General features: G+C 33.8%; 2 protein-coding genes across 2 annotated transcripts in view; one reads left to right on the top strand and one right to left on the bottom strand.

The window, feature by feature from the left end:
* LOC101894134 (serine/threonine-protein kinase ULK2) overlaps positions 1-19,249 on the top strand; it is a 47,869-nt gene that overhangs the window by 7,126 nt on the left and 21,494 nt on the right. Inside the window, exon 2 of the mRNA XM_011295645.3 lies at positions 3,729-3,902. Coding sequence (XP_011293947.1) covers positions 3,729-3,902 — 174 coding nt within the window. The remainder of the gene's footprint in view (positions 1-3,728; positions 3,903-19,249) is intronic.
* Positions 8,406-17,632, bottom strand: LOC101893961 (oligodendrocyte-myelin glycoprotein). Its single transcript, XM_011295637.3, has 7 exons — positions 16,887-17,632; positions 11,717-11,934; positions 11,392-11,648; positions 11,053-11,328; positions 9,985-10,321; positions 9,716-9,910; positions 8,406-9,653 (listed from the first exon to the last, which is right to left on the bottom strand). Exons 1-7 carry the CDS (start codon positions 16,937-16,939, stop codon positions 9,487-9,489), a joined length of 1,503 nt encoding a protein of 500 aa, XP_011293939.1. The 5' UTR covers positions 16,940-17,632; the 3' UTR covers positions 8,406-9,486.

Genomic DNA, 19,249 nt, shown 5'->3' with positions numbered 1-19,249 from the left:
TAAAGAAATTAATGAATGAATTGTGAAAATATTTGGCTTGCAAGTCCAGAAAAAATCAAAATGTATAAATACATTGCATGACAATAACACAACATTTTCTGGAAGAGGCAAGTGTAAATACAGCCAAAAGAGTATTTTAATACCCACAAATGCCATAGCATCTGTTTAAGATATCAGCAAACAAAGATCATTTCAACACAAAAGAAAGGATCGTCATTGCTTCATTTCGAAAGATATACTCCTTTAATAATATATTTCAGATTTGTATTTTTCTCTAGTCTTTCAAGTTTTATGGCCCACAGATTTGTTGTTCTGTTCTAAAAATATGTTCCCTATTGCATGAGACGACTCCACATCATCCATCCATATTCCTTATATTTATTAATAGGATAGCAACTTCACTACGGCGCTGTTGAGATTGCATTCGGCTGGTAGACACCAGTAGTGTTGTAGGGTGCTGCTGCCTTTGTTGGGAGAGGAGTCTGTCTCCCTCCACGTGTTCGAAACAAAAACAAAAGCCCGCAGTAGAAACCATATATTTTTGCGTTTTAAAAATACCAAAACGCACACACATGGCAAACGAACGAGCGACAAAACGTATTTTTGTTGTTATTTTTGTGAGTGGCGCGAATGACGACAACTAGAACGAGAGCCATAGACTGTCAGACCGACAGACAGACAGCTATATTGCAATCTCGAGGGTAAAATGTATTGCTTAATGAATGCACAGAAAGTAATTTATATTTGCATTAAAATCATCTACCGCACTCACCGACGACATACCGCCGACATCTGGACATTTGTCACTTGAGTGCACACACGCGTCTTCGTTCGCGTTTTTTGCAGGTTTGGTGGAAAATTTTATGGCAGTATTTTTACTCCAGGGATATATTACTTCTTATTTTAGGGCGAAAAAAATTAAAATTAGATGAAAGAAAAAAGTGAGATTCACAAATTTAAAATTAAATCTCTGAAAATGTTAGAAAAAACAACAATATTAATTCTTATATAATAGATGACTTCTCAGGAGGTCGTTTATAGAATAGATGACCTCTCAAGAGGTCGTCTATAGAATAGATGACCTCTTAAGAGGTCGTCTATAGAATAGATGACCTCTCAAGAGGTCGTCTATAGAATATATGACATCTCAAGAGGTCGTCTATAGTACAGATGACCTCTCAAGAGGTTGTCTATATAATAGATGTCCTCTCACGAGGTCGTCTATAGGATAAATAACCTATCAAGAGGTCGTCTTTAGGATAAATGACCTATCAAGAGGTCGTCTTTAGGATAAATGACCTCTAAGGACATCTTGTATAGAATAAATGACCTCTAAGGACGTCTTTTTTACAAAAAGTACATCCGTAAAGGTCGCCTATGAAAAGGTCGACCTGAGTAGAAGAACTCAATAGAAGTCCCTATAGAATCGATGACCTCTGAATAGGTTATTTATGGAATTGATTACCCCTATGGATGTCTTTTAAAGAAAGGATTTCCTCTACAGGTGCCCTGTATTGTATCCAATGCCTTCCAAGAGGTATTTTATAGCCTTTTTACATTATCGACATGGCCTATTATAGCCCTCACTCATCCGTTACAATGTATGTAACTACCGCTAATGCGTAAATTGTAATTTTAAAATTAAACATTTGAAAAACCATTGAGTAATTTACAATACCGCGAACATATGATAAACTAATGAAATGTATTCTTTTTGTCTTCTTGTCTTTTGCCATTCCTGATTCTGCTGTTTGGCATTACTTGGCGGCGGAACGACTGTTGCTTGTGTTCCGATTACTTCTGCAATGTACATATTTACCTTACCACACATATACCTACATATCCGTATATAAGTAAACTGTAATTAACAAAACGAAGCGAAAAAAAGAAAGGTAATAGCGAACAAAGAAACAGGCAATGTAATGGGTTAAGTCAACAAATGGGGGCTAGAACAATAATCTGACATCCGTATCGTCGTTGCCGTTGTTATAATTTCATTTAAACTTACAAGAGATAGGTTAGTTAAATATGTGGGACACGAGTGCAAAATTGTTGTTATTATTTTAATATCGGATGAGTCATGGGAAACTTCTCCTGGTTTGGAATTTCATTTTAAAAAAAATGATACGTTACTTATTATGGGGGAAGAGGCGGCAATGTTTAAGGGATCCCATATGGAGATTTTTTTTAAATGTTGGTATAGAGGGAGTTTTGTAATCTATTTTGATAACAAATAACAAATATTAACAAATAATGATAATGCTACTAGAAATAAAAATAATAATAAAATCCGCAATTTATCTTTATTAGTATTTAGTAGTATTTTGCGTTATTCTATTAATATTTTTTATTTAAAAAAAACCTATTGATACAGGAATTCATAAATAATCGGTCATTATGGAGTTTTTTTTAACATAATTTACAATTTTAAATAATATTCCAATTAATTTACCAAAAACTTTGTTGTCGTTATTGTTTCCTATAATCGAAGCCCCAAATACTTGCTCTTTTTTGCCAACCCTAATAGCTGCCACATAACAACTACAAATTAATTAGATCTCTCATCGATTTCGTTGATATCAAAACCAGTCAGCAAGCACCGCACCCCTATCATCATTACCCACCATATTTCATTACACTTGACCCAATAACAATGAGACGGCCAGAACAACAAAAAATGGTTCCTATCAAAGTTTGTCTGCACTTGGAAATGCTCTCTGATTCTAGAGCAAGCCAAGCAAACAAACAAAACACAAACTGAAAGCAAAAAAAAAACAACAAAAAATAAAAAATAAACAATGGATGAATTAGTGCGAATAACAGAGACAAAATGTTGACAAAGCAAAATTTATAAGCGTCTGGCCCTGTTGCCTGCCTGCCCGTTTGGGTGCTGCCCCTGCCAGTCAACCAGGCGGCCAACCTAGCCTGTCAATAGGAAAATAATTGACTTGGCAAAACAAAACAAAACAATGGAATTATAAAGGCGTGTCCATGAAGTCTATCATGTTTCGGATTGCTACACCTACGTTTCGATTGATGAATCTAGAAGCCTTTAAAAGGTTCTTCCTTAGAATAGAGTAGGTGAAGTCTGAAGGGAAGACAGAGAGAAAGAGATAGAGAGGGAATATTTGCGTCTTTTAGAGAAAAAATGTCCTTCGAAGAGGTTTTCTATGGAAAATTTGACTTTCGAAAAGGTATTCTATGGAATAGATGACCTTCGAAGAGGTCTTCTATGAAATAGATGAGCTCCGTAGAGGTCTTCTATGAAATAGATGAACTCCGTAGGGGTCCTCTATAGAATAGATGTCCTCGAAAGAGGTCTTTAGATTAGATAAACTCCGAAAAGGTCTTCTATGGTATATATGAACTCCGAAGAGGTCTTCTATGGTATATATGAACTCTATAGGGATCTTCTATAGAATAGATGTCCTCAAAAGAGGTCTTCTATAGAATAAATCAACTCCGAAGAGATCTTCTATGGCTGAATTGCAAATTTCTTATGGGAATTAACACTCGCAAGACCTTTTTAGATAATTAATAAAAACGAAAAAGGAAAATCTGATGTAGATTAAGTCCACATTACTACCTTTTTATGGGCTCCCAAGTGATCTTCTTTGGAAGTACGATTTTTAAATGTTATTTTATCTTTTATGAAGTGTTTACTTCCTTGGATCCATTTTTCACATTATTTTTATGTTTTCATGTTTGTCTTCTTTTTTCCTTTTCAGAAACATTTCCCGGTCGCCATAAAATGCATTACTAAAAAAGGTCTAATAAAAACCCAAAACCTTTTGGGCAAGGAAATTAAAATTCTCAAAGAATTGACAGAGCTGCATCATGAAAATGTGGTGGCTTTGCTGGACTGCAAGGAGTCACAGGATTGTGTCAATTTGGTCATGGAGGTAAGTCTGAAACAAATAATAAAGAAGGATTTTTTTTTTTTAAATTAATGATATCATGACAGATCACATGAGGGTCCTCAGAAGGCCACTAAGTATTTCAAAAGAATTATTTCTGTATATCTGGTATGGGCTGCCTGATAATGTATATGAGAAAAATTCTAATTGCAATAAAAATCAAATAAAAGTTTTTCTCTGGAATACATTAAAAGCTGATTTTTATTGTAAAAAAAAACGAAGAAATTTAATGAGCCGAATTTGAACTAGTTCAACCTAATTTCCTTTGTTCCTTTGTTTGTCCTCTTACCTAAAAACCTGCCGAAGAATTATGCAACATAAATTATCTTATGTATTATAGGCCGTTATTCCTGAAAAGTCTTTTTATATAGATTTAAAAAAAATGAAATATTTTCAGTATAATGAAGGCATTTCTCTCAGAACATTCCATATTTCATGATAAATTTAGGAGAAATAATTTCCGAAGATGGCAACGCTAAGTGGTCGTTTTCGTACCTAGTGTAACCTAATTGCAAAAGGGCGCAATTTTGTTTGTTTATAAAAATTAAGCAATTTAAACCAATTAATTTTTAATATTAAGATTTAACTATATGTATTGAATGTTGGTACGTCTGTGGAGCAACATAGAAAATCCGAAGATGCAATATCAATTTCACCACTGTTCAATCAAATTCGGACCTTCCCCTCTGTGTATTCTGATGAGCAATTTCCTTCAATTTTTTTATTGTTTATGTACTTGGTTATTTTTCTATAGGTTATTTACCCAACAAAAAGAACAGAATGTGCATTTTCTGCCTCCCACCAAGTGTGATTCACACATTTAGCGAATTAACCACCAATTATTATCGACCACAAAAATTTTCGTCTCTGGATAAATTTCATTCACAAAGACGACAAGAAGAGGCCAAGAAAGGAAACCTCAGTGCATTGTCTTATCGAAATGAAGACAATCAGTTAAGCCTACATATTTTGGGTGGCCTATAGTATAAATTTCTAGAATTTCGTCATATACATATGTACGTTCACACATAGGCAGAACTCTTTATCCGTACATGGAATAGAAAACCCTGCTGCTCTACTCTACATGCCAACTATATATTTTAATTTGTTTATCATTGTTGTTGCTTTTCGTTTTTTTTTTTTTTGGTTGAGATAAATAAACAATTTGAATACGAATGCAACAAAGAAGAACAAGAAGAAGCAACACATTTGAAATACGTTTCTTTTTTGTTGTTTGAGTTCATTGACTTACCGAACCTAAAGGCCATGAAGCGTTTTTTTTTTTTTTGCTCCTCTTCCTATATTTATTTCAATTTAACAACATATAAGTTAATTCAAATATTTGTTTAAAAATTTATTTTTTCTTTTTAAATATTGGTTTAGAAGCCTCCCCAAAATGCAACGCAATTCCATGTTATTTTGCGTAGAATGAGGCCATCGATTTTCACATGGATGGATGAGTTGTGGCGCAAATGGCCATTGCCTCTTTTTCTTTGGAATTAATTTCCTTGTTTCGTTAAATAAATGACCTATTAATTAAGTGTATGAGTGTGGGATACATAAATATATGTATTTGGCAATTGCAGAATGAGTTTTTTTGTTTATATCAAGATGATGATGATGTTGTTATAATGCAATTCATTTTTAAATTGTAAAATTTGCTTCGACCTCCTTTCATGGAATTTGTTTTGAGGAAAACAGGAAGTGCTTTCTTGCTTCACTTCATGCATCTTCTGTTAATTTTGTTGAGTTAGAAGACTTTCAACAGATTTTCTTTATTGAAATTCTTGTTTTTTATATCGAAAAATTTTGAACGAAACGAATTTGAATACTTTTGCAGTGGAACAGGTGTTGAAATTTTATAACCTTCCTAGTCAAGTCAAGTTTTTGTTTTTGCAGTTCTTGTTAGTGCCTAAGTAAAAAGGTTTTTGTTCACATTTAATTATTGTTTAATTATTATTATTATTATTATTATTATTATTATTATTATTATTATTTGAATAATGGTTATTATATCTTAAAAATAATGACTTATTTTAATCTTATTTTCCCTTGGACTTATTTTTAAGAAAAAAAGATAACTTAGCATCTGATCGTAACAGCCGATTAAAATCTAAAGGCAGGGATCTCTAGGTGTGATAATTGATAACAATCGATGACACGACAACATTGAATAAATATCATTTGTAATAAATTAGGGCCTGAAATATAACGAAACGAAATTGAATTTGCAAGAAAAAACGCCAATTTAAAAGTACTTTTTAAATTAAAAAAAAAAAACAACAAAATTTTAACAACACACGAGGTTTTTTCTTTCGGTGTCACTTTCGAATCTTCATATAAAAAGAGGCTATAAATATTGAAAGAATTAGATCCCACTTGTTTCTGTATACATTTTCTTTCTAGTCTATCTAAAATTAGCTTTTAAAAATTACTTTCGATCGAAATTTTTTTTCACATTCAATGTGGGATTTATTGGCCAGAATTATTCCAATATTTAAAAGATGGCTTTCCTGTTAAAAAAATACTTTGACAGCAATCCTTTACACCCTCCACTATAAGGCCTCGATTAATGGAAGATATTTCACAGCTCTTCTATCGAACTAGCTCTGGTCCCACAATGGTATAATCAAATGAAACAGTGTTTTTATTGTTCTACATCCCCTTCCAAGTCTTTGACCTGCATTTCAGTTAATTTTATTTTTTATTTGTGAAAATTAAAACATGTTGTGATATTTTCTTCTATTTTAATAACAGCAACAAAGTCAATGTTTTTTGCCTCCATCATCAAGGTTATGATGACAAACATGTGGTGGGATACGGCATGCTTATCAATGTTTCCTACTTTTTTATTTGTTTTCATACTACATGGCTTCTGTAAAAAAAGTACAAGAGTAACAAAACAACCTTATCATTGCTTTGTTACGGTAGCTAGAAAGTATAAATTGTATTGATTTTCAAAAATTTATGAAATCAATATCGGCTCATCATTGCTGACACTCTTTTGTCTCTTAAACTTAGATTAACTTTTGTTTGGTCAGAAGGCTCATTGAAGGAACACTGTTCCAGAACTGCAAGAAGTCGCAAAAATAGTAGATTCTTGCAGGTTCTGCAACAGCCTTTGTGATGGGCATCATTGAGTTGCTGTGAAGTGAACAAAAGATTAAATATAAGAACATCAGGGAAGAAATACTATCACACACCTATTGGGAATTATAACCAGTCCAAATTTGTTAAAATTTCAAAGTTTTGATATTCAAATTCTAAAATTTTTTGTTATTATAACATTTACAAATGCTAGAAAATAGTTTCGAATTCGAAGAATTAGATGGCGAAAAGGTATATAATTTTTTAGAAACCCCCTGGGTTCAGTAATATGAAGAAGAAACATAAATTCCGCAGGGATGATATAGTAATTAATATTTTAGTCCCTTGGGTCAGGTTCAAGTTGAAGTTTGTTAAAATTGAAAAATATATCAAAGTTTTAAAGAATGTTTTAGTTTATATAGGTCCGGAGGATGAAAGGATGGAGAAAATGTTGTATCATTCCGTTTGTAGTGCCTCGTAATAATAGTCGTGAACCCGCCCCCCCCTAAAATATCACCCCCCTTAGATCAATCATAAATATCTGCATGGAGTATCATTTCCAAGGATATAATTTTCCTCGTGAGATAATTTTTCCAATCACATCATGGTAAAGAAATAATTTGATTATGGCAATGCCAAGTGTCTTTTTCGTATCTAGTGTGCCCTACTTGTTTTGCTGACAATTGTTGATTGATGCAAGTTTTATAGAAATTAAGCAATGTAATCCAATTAGTTTTCAATTTTAAGCTTCGACATTATATTTTGGATGTTGACAAATCTGCAGAGCAATATAGAGGGTTGAAAATACGAACCTAAAAGGCCAATTATACCAAAGTTTTTGGGTCGTTTTTTAAGCAAGTGTTGAAATACAATGAGAACATAATTAAATAACCACTGTATATGTTAATAACATGCTTTCGTATTGTCTTACAGGAACAGATCCTATAAAAATATTTTCTTCTAAATAAAAAATATATTTTCTTCTAAATACAAAGATTTTGGAAGTGTTTTCTTTTGATCGATCATCCCTTTAAGGGCCTTGTATGAACACACAAGAGGTCTTTAAAGATAAACGGTGATCGATAAGAACTTTTGTTATTCTATTACAAAAGGTAAATGGAAATGATGAACGGATGTTAGTATATATTTATCACAGAATGAAAAAAACATTCAAAATGAATATAAATAGATCTTTTCGACGAATATCTAAGAATCTTCTCATGGAAGAAAGGCACGTATTTTAGGATTTTCCTCCGAAGAGTCGATAGAACAGATTTCCAATATTTAAAATTTATATGAAATATAAGAAAATAAATTAATATATATGAAAAAACCAGCACTAACTGACACGTTACGTTTAATCCGTTTGTCATATTCCCCAAACTTCAAATTTCATTTGGGTATTTTTCAAAAAATCTTTATTTTCTTCCCTATAACTTTACAACAATTGTGCTAAGCTTACTATTAAATAGTAAATGTTTAAATATATAGTTTTGTTTTATATCAAAATATAAGCAAAATCTTCAGTGTTTTTCTAAATGGAAATTCAAGGTGAAAATACAAAAAAAAAAAAAAAAATTGTTCAAAATAAGAAAATTACAAGACTAGTTACTACACCAACAGATAAAAATAGCAAAATTCTAAAAACAAAACTTATGATATGTAGATTTGGTAAAATTGAATAGAGCTAAAATATAAACTTAAAATTAAGAAAAAAATTGATTAGTCATTTATGTTTGTTCTCCAAAATAACAGTAGAAAAGATCAGTGGTAAACAAAATTAGTTTTTTCTTTACAAAAAAGAAGAAAACATTGTTATTTTTATACAAGGCTTGAAGGACTTAGTTCAGATAAAAACTCTGAATAATGTATTATTTATAAAGTTTTATTTAGCAAATATGTTTTTTGCTAAATTCGAATGTAGTTTTCTTTAAAGGTTTGTTTTCAACAAGAAACTTATTGTTTAGATGCTGTTTAATTTAGTGTTCTTTTTTGGCAAGGCTTTTTAAATATTCATTTTAAACACCTCATTTACCATCTATGGTTGGGAAATATAAGGTGATTATTAAAAACATTAATTTTCTCTTTGTTAGCAAGATACATTGGAGAAACCTAATATCTTACCAAAAACTGATATTTCCGTCATTATAATCGGATTTAATAATTCATTCAAATTTTCCTTTTTCACAAAGTTTTGGGTTTAATTTGTTAATTATTTAATTAATTTTAATTCTATTCTTTTTTTTTTCTTAAATATCCTCTATTACTTTCCTCCATAGATGGCAAAATCATGTCTATGTATGTGTTTTTTTTCACTACGAATTATTTTAAAAATAATAAATATTTACAATTTATTTTTGGGTTTTTGTTTTGTTGTCACTATCTTTAGAATGGAATAAATACATTTCTCTGTGATTGATTTGAAATGGAATGGAAGTAACTTCTCCCGCATTCCATTGGCCCTTCTCTTCTTTCCTTCAACTTAAGGTAACTTATTCAGTGGTATTTCTTCCGGGGCCTGGCCATTACTTTCAACGGCCTTATTTTCCTCGGGTTTTTTGGTGCGGCAACATTTTGTCTTCATGCCCCAAACATCTTTGCGACAGAGTACACCAATTATAATGCCAATTACGGAGATTATCATGAGACCTGGAAATGAATGGACACAACATTAGGAATAGTTTTCTTTTTGTTGGTGACAAAAACTTTACCAATCAACATTTGATTAATGGCCTCCTGTGATATGGGTACCTTATAGGCCTCTTCTTCATCTTTTACATCGGTTTTGGTTGGTTGATTACTGCCGGCCAGGCCCACAGAGGCCTTCACGAATTCGGTTTCATTGTCAGCTGCCAACAGCACCTCGGGCGTGAGTGTGGTCGAACTTGACGCCATGGCCTTCTTATCTAAGTTTGGTGTGAGAAAAGCAAATATTTATATCTAAACAGAACTTCTATTGTTTTAGTTGTTTTTCACCTACCACTTGCTACGTTTCCAGCAGCTGCAGCCGTTGTTGTTGATTTTATACTATCCCCACTTACAGTTGATGCTGTTATGGCTTCTGTTGTGGTCGTTGTACTTGTTTCAATTTCCACTGACGTCGGCTGTCGGTATGGTGGATCTGTCACCAAGATTATACTCTCATTGTAGGTGGCACCCAACACCAATTCATAGCAGCTGACTTCGAAACGTTTAAAGCTAATGTTGTCGATGAATTTCAACAGATTGCATAGCTCCTCGGTACTTTTTTGGTCCAATTCCGGAACGCGTAGTTTTATTAAACTTTTTAGGGGTATAAACGCCCGGGTATTGATTTTCTGTTTATGGAAAGACAACGAAAACGAATGGTGAATAGAGAAAAAAACTAGTGAGAAAGGTCGAATGGAACGTCAATGGAAGAGAATGAGAATGACTTAAATGGACGAATGTCAATAACAAAATAAACAAAACACAAAACCAGACAATGCAAAGATAGCAATAAAGCTTTTTTTGTTGTCAAACATATGTGTGAAAGCTGCTTTTATCGTCGCTGGATAGCGGCATTGCCAGATGAGAATTTTAGATATGATGAGGAATTGCCAAGGCATTTTAGGCGGTAACTTGGCGTTGGATTGTCTGATAAATCTAAGAATTGAAAAATTTTAATAATTTTTAATTAAGGATTTATAAAGACACGTTTTAGGAAATGAAAAATTTATTTTTTTGTAGAGGGAAGTTCAAAACACACAAATTTTCTTTAAAAACATAATCTAAAATAATTCTTCGCGTTTAGTTTTAAATAGATTTTGGAACGAAAGACGGAACTTATCCCTTTATTGATAAGGATAAATGGATCAAACCGGTTCAATTTAGCACTATTTTTAATTTCCTTTTTTGGTGCTGTTTGAGAAGACATTTGCCTAAATAACTCCCAAAAATATGACTTGGGTGGTGACGTGGGCGGAGTGTGAATAATATGAACAGCTTCAAACATTTTTCCAAATTTTTCTTCTAAAAATGCCCTTGGGCCCTGTTACCCTGGTTTAAATCTATTCCAGCCAAAACTCACCTTATTGAAATCATTATTATCTATCCGTAATGCTGTCAATCGTGGAGTATTCTTAAATGTATCCTCATAGATTTCTCTCCATGAACAATTGCGGCAATTCAATTCCAACAACGATGGCTGATTGAGAAATGAGGCATCAGCCGGCAGGTGGATGGGATTATTACTCAGATCCAATAAACTTAGATCGCTGGCACCGCGGAATGTATCGGGCTCAATGGCTGTCAAAAGATTTGAGGATAATCTCAAACGTTGGAGACGTGGCAAATCTTCAAACATCTGTTAACGGAGAAAATGGAATTATTTTTATTTGGGTGGTGGGAAAAAAATTGAACGCCTTACCTCTTCGGTGACATTTTCCAATAAATTATTACTTAAATTAATCTCTTGCAATTTGAGGCGATGTGAAAAATCACTTGGCTTAATTTCCTTAATACGATTGTGGCTTAAATCTAAAATAACAGCAGTATTTGGTAGGTCATGGGGTACTTCGGTCAAACGGCCATTGGAGCAATCAATGTATTTGAAATCTTCCAGGCACAGACATGATTTCGGGCAGACTGGCTCCACCACATGATTGCTGCGTTGCGGTGGGTGATCTGAAAAGAAATTTTAGATAAATTTTAATATTTGTTAGTGTTTTTTTTTTTTTTTTTTGGATCACTACCTGGTTTATCTCCACCACTAAACAAATTAAACAGGGAATTTGCCAAATTCACTGCTGTGGAGGTGGCTGTTGCATGCGATGAGGGTGGAGATGCCACTGCCTGCTGTTTGCCTTGGTATTCTGTGTCATCATAATATTCATCATAATCATCATCGGGATAGTCTTCTTGATTTGTTGAGGTTTGATTTTGGGCTGGGGCAGCCCGTGTGTGACAGAAACTGTAATAAGAGAGGAAAAAAACATAAATTATTAAATTATTGTAACTCAAATTTACAAATGACGATGATGGCGCCTTAAATATTTAGTTTTCTCCATAAATAACAAATATTGTTTTTTATATTTGCCACAAAATAAAATGATGCCTTTCCACGCCACAAACAAAAACAATACAACGTTTTCATTTGTAAATAATCCCACATTACAAATGTCAATAGAAAATGGGAGATAAGCAAGGAAAAAGAAGGAAAAAAGAACTCATTTCATTAGCACACATTTGTTGGGGAAAACGGATATAAGGACCTTTGAGGGTGCTTCAAAGACATGAGGAAGAAGAAGCCAATACATTCCTTATGCCCAAAGACAAGTCAATGAAATGTGAAAAGAAAAATTGTGGAAAATGACGTAGACAGTATCCGTTCTAAGGAGTGTTGTGGGAAGATGTGTGAGTGTGAAAGTGTTTTTTTGGTTTTAAATAAGGGACCAGACTAAATGTGAGTGGAATATTCAATACGTAGCTTGAATTTTAATTAGCTAGCTGTCGTGTTTCTTTACAACTTAAGACGACTCAAAGTGTTTAAATTAAAAATGATTCATTTGAGAGAAAACTAAATTACATGGAAATTTAAAGGGAAAAATTATCTGTCCGGTCATGATGAATAATTTTTTTTAGTGAGGAGATAAGAATTTTAAATAAATCTTATTTAAAGTTTTTTTATTTAAATTTTAATTTACTTATTATTAAAAAAAGAAAAGTACGTTTGTGTTGTTATTTTCAAAGGAAAAAGAGAGGAAATTTCCTTTGAATTTTTTTTTCAATAAATTAAATGGTCTCTTTGAAGTTTAACCACGTGCAGTGTGTCACAAATCAAGTTACCTTTATTTACACCTCAAATTTGAAAACTATCTCCATATTTTTATACCCGCCACCTTGAAGAGGAGGGTATATTAAGTTTGCCATTCCGTTTGTAACACCTCGAAATATACACTTTAGACCCAACAAGGTATAAATATACGAATATTCCGCATAAAATTCTATGTCGATTTAGCGATGTCCGTCCGTCTGCCCGTCTGTGGAAATCACTCTAGCTTTCGAACGAAATGAAGTAGGTTAATAACATTTTACTCAAATATGTACTATATCTGCAAGACTTTTGGTATGGAAAATGGGTGATGTAGGTCCACGCCTGCGTATAGCCCTCATATACCCGTACCTCCCGATATTTGGTATTTTGATGATTTTACCGACATTATTCACCGGAAATGTTTTAAATTTAATATTTGAAGTTCGCAATGGATACTACAGCCTATGACAGAAAATTGTTTCTGCAGGTCCACGCCTGTGTATAGCCCTCATATAACCGTACCTCCCGATATTCGGTATTTTGGTGATTTTGGCGACATTATTCACCGGAATTGTTTCAAATTTGGTATTTGAAGTTCGTAATGGATACTACAGCCTATGACAGAAAATTGTCTGTGCAGGTCCACGTCTTCTCATAGCCCCCATATAACGGTACCCCTTGATATTCGGTGATTTGATGATTTTGGCGACATTATTCACCGGAATTGTTTCAAATTTCGTATTTGAAGTTCGTAATGGATACTACAGCCTGAGACAGAAAATTATTTCTGCAGGTCTACGCCTGCGTATAGCCTTTATATAACCGTACCTCCCAATATTCGGTATTTTGGTTATTTTAGCGACATTATTCACCGAAATTGTTTCAAATTTCGTATTTGAAGTTCGTAATCGATACTACAGCCTAAGACAGAAAATTGTCTCTGCAGGTCCAAATCTTCATATATCCCCCATACCTCCCTATTTTCGGAATTTTGATGAATTTAGCTGCATTATTCACAGATTTTTTCTATTCAAGTTTCGCTTTTTAATATTGTAATGGTTTATGACAAAACTTGCAGGTCCTATGCAGGTCCACGTCGTCGTATAGACCCTAATATAACGGCTACATTCGGTATTTTTAAGATTTTAACAGAATTTTTAAAGGATTACGGACGGATACTTTTTTGAAAATTACCAAAATCGTTCCAAATGGTGGAGGGTATTCAAAGATCGGCCCGGCCGAACTTACAGCTTTTTTACTTGTTCGATCTAAAGAATTTCTTAATGGAAAATGTCAACATCGTGGGTAGAGTTTTTTTTTTCAAAATTTTCAAAAATATTCTCCGAGAAAAAAAATTATAAAAAAATCCAAATAATTAAACTATTGGAAACATATTTGAAAATCAGCTCAGATAAAATATAAGATTGCAAATCAAATCCCTGAATTTGTTGACAAATTTCTCTTTAGATTTTCTCTCCTTTTTGACTTGTGCATGTTTGTTGCTATTTTTAATTCAACCTGTCAGGCAGACTTACATGCTCTCGTCCGCCGATATGGGGTTCAACTTACTTGAACTATTTTAATGAAAAAAAAAAAACGAATCACCATCAGACATTCAGACACACAGAAATCACAAAAATCGAAACTTTCCGACCCAAACGCTTGTGTTGCTGTTTTTGCGCCAAAAGTCTAAAGGTCCATTGCTTGGAACGTCACATCTGAGAATGGAAATAATTGTTATTTCATGAAATTCCATTTTAAAATTAGAAAATGGAATTATATCGCATTTTTACTATAAATTCTACAACAACGTGTGTGGTAACAGCAACGGCTAGCTTAAGGTTTTTTTTTTGATATCAAACAAGCAAAAACAAAACACTTACTTTATAGAATATATATCAAGCAATTACTTCTGGACTTTGATCGAATATTAATTTTTGTGTGAAATTTACACTCAACATTACTCGACTTCTTTTAATAATTCACTTCGAATTGAGTCATAAAAATACAGGCAGGTCGTGTGTGCGAATGTGTGTGGCCCCAAGTATATTTATTATCACAATAATAATAATTACTGTTTCATTTTTTTCTAAATATTATTTCGAAACACCTTCAAGTTCAGGTGGTTTATCTACACTTCATTTTGGCCAGTTTTCTATCACTTTGAAAAAAAAAATAATTTCAATTTGTTGTGTGAATTTTCAATGTTATTGACTTATCGCAGTTCGTCTAAAACCCCGCCAGCCACTTCCTGGCCCCATATCCCCAAAATAGTTGTTAAATTTTATGTTTATTTGCCAGTTTTGTTGTTTTTTATTTGTATTCTTTTTTTATGGAATATCAGCCGCCAGTGTGGTGCGGTAATATTTAAAAAGAATTTTATTTGAGTCGCACAACAAGGAATTTTGTCAGCAACAACAACCATATTAGCAATAATTTGTTGTGTTTTTTTTTTCAAATGAAAAGTCTATTTTTGTAATAATTACTTGTTACTCCTGAAATAAGGTCAATTTTGAAATGCAAGGTAAAAACATTTCAAAACAAATTAAAAAAAAAAAAAACAAGTAAAAAAGCGTAAGTCCATTTGGAATGAATTTAGCAATTTAAAAAAATAAAAAATTCTGTTATAATCTTAAAAATATTAGGGTCGATACGACGACATGGACCTGCATAGGCAACTTTTGTCATAAGCCATCACAAAATTCAAATGCGAAACTTAAAAAAAAATCTGGAAATAATGCAGCTAAAATCATCAAAATACCGAGGTACCGTTAAATGGGGGCTATACGAAGACGTGGACGTGAACAGACAATCTCCTGTCATAGGCTGTAGTATCCATTTCGAACTTCAAATACCAAATTTGAAACAATTCCGGTAAATAATGTCGCTAAAATCATAAAAATACCGAATATCAGGAGGTAACGTTATATGGGGGCTATACCAAAAGATAGACCTACATGACCCATTTTTATCAATCTACTTCATTTCGTTCGGAAGCTAGAGTGATTTCCACAGACGGACAGGCGGACGGACATCGCTAAATCGACATAGATCAAGAATATATATACTTTATGGGGTCTAATATCTATTTTTGGAGGTGTTACAAACGAAATGACAAACTTAATATACCCTCCATACTATGGTGGAGGGTATAAAAACCATGAAGTAGCTCTAAATGGGCTCAGGGGTCGTCTACTGTAGAGTAGATGGACCCCAGGGACCGTCTAGTGTCGATTATATGGTTCCCGAGGACGTCTAGTGTAGAGTAGGTGGTCCTAGAAGACGTCTACTGGCGCGTAGATGGACCCAGGGGCCGTCTACTGTCGCGTAGATGATCTCCGAGGACGTCTACTGTCGAGTAGATGATCTCAGGGGACGTCTACCGTAGAGCAGATGGTCCCCGAGGACGTCTACTGTAGAGTAGAGGGTCCCCGAAGACGTCTACTGTAGAGTAGATGGTCCCCGAAGACGTCTACTGTAAAGAAGATGGTCGCAGAGGATGTCTACTGCAAAGTATATGGTCGCAGAGGACATCTACTGTAGTGTAGATGATCCCAGAGGACGTCTACTGTAGAGTAGATGGTCCTCGAGGACGCCTACTGTAGAGTAGATGGTTCTCGAGGACGCCTACTGTAGAGTAGATGGTTCTCGAGGACGACTACTGTGGGGTAGATGGTCCCCGAGGACGTCTACTGTAGAGTAGATGGTCCCCGAGGACTTCCACTGTAGAGTAGATGGTCCCCGAGGACTTCCACTGTAGAGTAGGTGGTCCCCGAGGACGTCTACTGTAGAGTAGGTGGTCCCCGAGGACGTCTACTGTAGAGAAGGTGGTCCCCGAGGACTTCTACTTTAGAGTAGATGGTCCCCGAGGACGTCTTCTTCAGAGTAAATGGTCCCCGAGGACGTCTACTGTGGAGTAGATGGACCCAGGGGCCGTCTACGGTCGCCTGGATGGATCCAGAGGTCATCTACTTTTCTTTTTTCAACCGAAATTTTTTTATGGGAATTTTTTTTTTAATTTTTCTCTCCTAATTGGGTCACAGGGACTTCATTTTTGTCATTATTCTGTAAAATAATATAAACTTCTTACACAAATTTTCAATACCCACCTTAAACTTATAATAAATATTAAAAATAATCCAAACTTGTATGAAATATGCATTTTGTGTTGATTTTCTTTTGATCTCCTTCTTCTGTAGAGGTTTTTTTTTGTTTTCTTGATTTTTTGCAATATTTTGCAATTTGTTGTCAGGCGATTTTTGTGCAATTTTTATGTTGTGTTAATTTTTGTGTGTTTTGTTATTTTTTATGAAAATACATGTCTGCTATGTATTCATGTCATCTCACTGTAATAGAAAATAATTACTTTATTTTTTTTTATTTTATTATTTTGAAACACTAAAAATTTTCCATTCCATAGGTCACAAAATTGTTCTTTCATTCGTTTCCCTTCTCTTTTTTTGTGTAATTAGCGGATATTTAAATTTTCGTTAGTTAGGTTTCGTTTCACAATTGTTTTAATGCAGCATTTTTTAATTGGGGATATTCGTTTGCCTTTTATTGGTCGGATTGTTCTTTTTTGTTTATTAATTATGATTCGTATTATTGTTTTTTTGTTTGTTTGTTTAACTTGTGCTCAACCTGTCCGTTTGCCTGCCATTACTCAACTAACGTTTTTATTTATTTTTTCTATTTGTTACTTTCTTGACCACCAACATATGAGTGTTGGACGACGTCGACTGTAACAACAACATCAACAACACCATTAACGGCGTGAGAGTGAGTGTTGTTGTCCAAAGCCCGACACACAACACAATCGAACCTTTCATATTCCCCCATGTCATTTGTCTACGCAAATTTCCTCAGCTGATTAAAGCAAACCCTCTATGAACACGTAATTGTTTTGTTTTAAAGAATAATAACGGGCCATCATGATCTGTTGTCTCCACTCTCTCTCTGTCTGTCTTTATGGGGGAGCCAAAATTATTACCAATCAATCCCCACTTTCTTTGCTTGCATTTTCATTCATGAATTTCTACTCTCCAGGAAATTTCTCCCCAATGTCTTGCTCTCTCTCTCTCTCTCTCCCACTCATAAAAATCAATTGCATGCTCATTACTTTTAAACGGTTAGCAAGCAGCAATTCTCTAGGGGTTCACTCAAGGTAGATGTACTAGGTAATCGCATCAGCCCAGCTGACGGCACCATTAAATGTCAAAACAAATTGTTGTAATGGAGAATTCGCCCTAAATGAATGCAACAACAAATTTGTTTATGTTGTCTTCCCTAAAAATATTTTTATAATATATAATATTTCAAATAATTTAAGAGCAAGTTAAGAGTGAAACCAGTAAAAATAATTAAAAGAAAATGAAGGAAGGAGTATAGAATGGAGTGCAGCTTTAAGAATTAAGTTAGCCTCAACATATAAGATTCCCAAAGCACATCACGGGAAGTGGTGCAAGAATTCGACTCTTGTCATTTGCAGTTCCGGAAAACTTTCGGTTTAAACCAGTAAAATATAGTCATTATAAGTTTCTTGGTTTAAAAAATATCGCAATACTACAATTAATACTTATTTTACTCTTATTTGTTTTACAATAAAAACTTTTATTGCGAAGTTCGTTTACGACGAGAGGCACACAAAATAAAATGTAAACAAACACCTCGTTTCTGATTGGTTGAAACAAATTTGCCGCAACCTTTAAATGTCATGGCGAATCTATGTTTTTCGCCTTAGATGTCAATTTTGACATTTGAGGGGACCACAAAAGTTGCTTTGTTGTAGCAATTCGCCGATGCGGTTACCTGTTAGATCTACCTTGGGTTCACTTCATAATAGTTAGATAGTATGTGTTTTATTTTAGTTCTTGTTGTTATTGCTGCTGCTGCTGCTGCTGCTGCGTTTGATTTTATTGTTTATGTTTGTTGTTTTACACAAGTGATAATCTTTTTCGCCCTCATAATCTTATCAAGAGAAGAGAACATTATTAGGAGGAGGTTAGTAATGTTTTCTTTTCAACGTTTGTGCTGTGAAGGGTGTTGTTGCTGCTGACATTTTAATCATTCCTATAACAATTATCAGAGTTTAGTTTTTGCTTGCGATTTTTTTTTTTTTGACAACCATTATCTCTTGCAGGCAGCAACTAAGGTGTTTGTCGTATTTTGTGTTTTTCTTTGTTTGTGGTGCGGATTAGGGAGAAACATAAATAAATATGCTACTCTTTGACATGATGTTTTGACTTAAGACCATGTTCATACGTAGCAATGAAATTAGGAAGTTGCCTGGCCACAGTGTGAATTGCATTGACCATAGGATTTTTAAGATTCTGTGACAAATGCATGTTTAAATGGGGAGAATTATTAATAAAATTGTTTCAAAATTATCCACTAATTGGTAATTTACTGTGAGGTAGTTATTTTTTGGGAGTGCTTGTAAGAATTTCTTTTTCATTATTTTGTTTTTCTTAGC

This window comes from Musca domestica, unplaced genomic scaffold, assembly GCF_030504385.1.
Source record: "Musca domestica strain aabys unplaced genomic scaffold, Musca_domestica.polishedcontigs.V.1.1 27, whole genome shotgun sequence".
NCBI lineage: Eukaryota > Metazoa > Arthropoda > Insecta > Diptera > Muscidae > Musca > Musca domestica.
The sequence above is the reverse complement of the archived record's forward strand: the minus strand, read 5'-3'. Positions and strand labels throughout refer to the sequence as shown.

Coding starts and splice junctions, on each gene's coding strand:
- LOC101893961 (XM_011295637.3), bottom strand. CDS start 16,939: ATGCATATTTCATACAAGTTTGGATTATTTTTAATATTTATTATAAGT. Junction 9,911..9,984: donor TGCTGGAAACGTAGCAAGTG/GTAGGTGAAAAA, acceptor CACCAAACTTAG/ATAAGAAGGCCATGGCGTCA. Junction 9,654..9,715: donor CATTAATCAAATGTTGATTG/GTAAAGTTTTTG, acceptor ATTCATTTCCAG/GTCTCATGATAATCTCCGTA.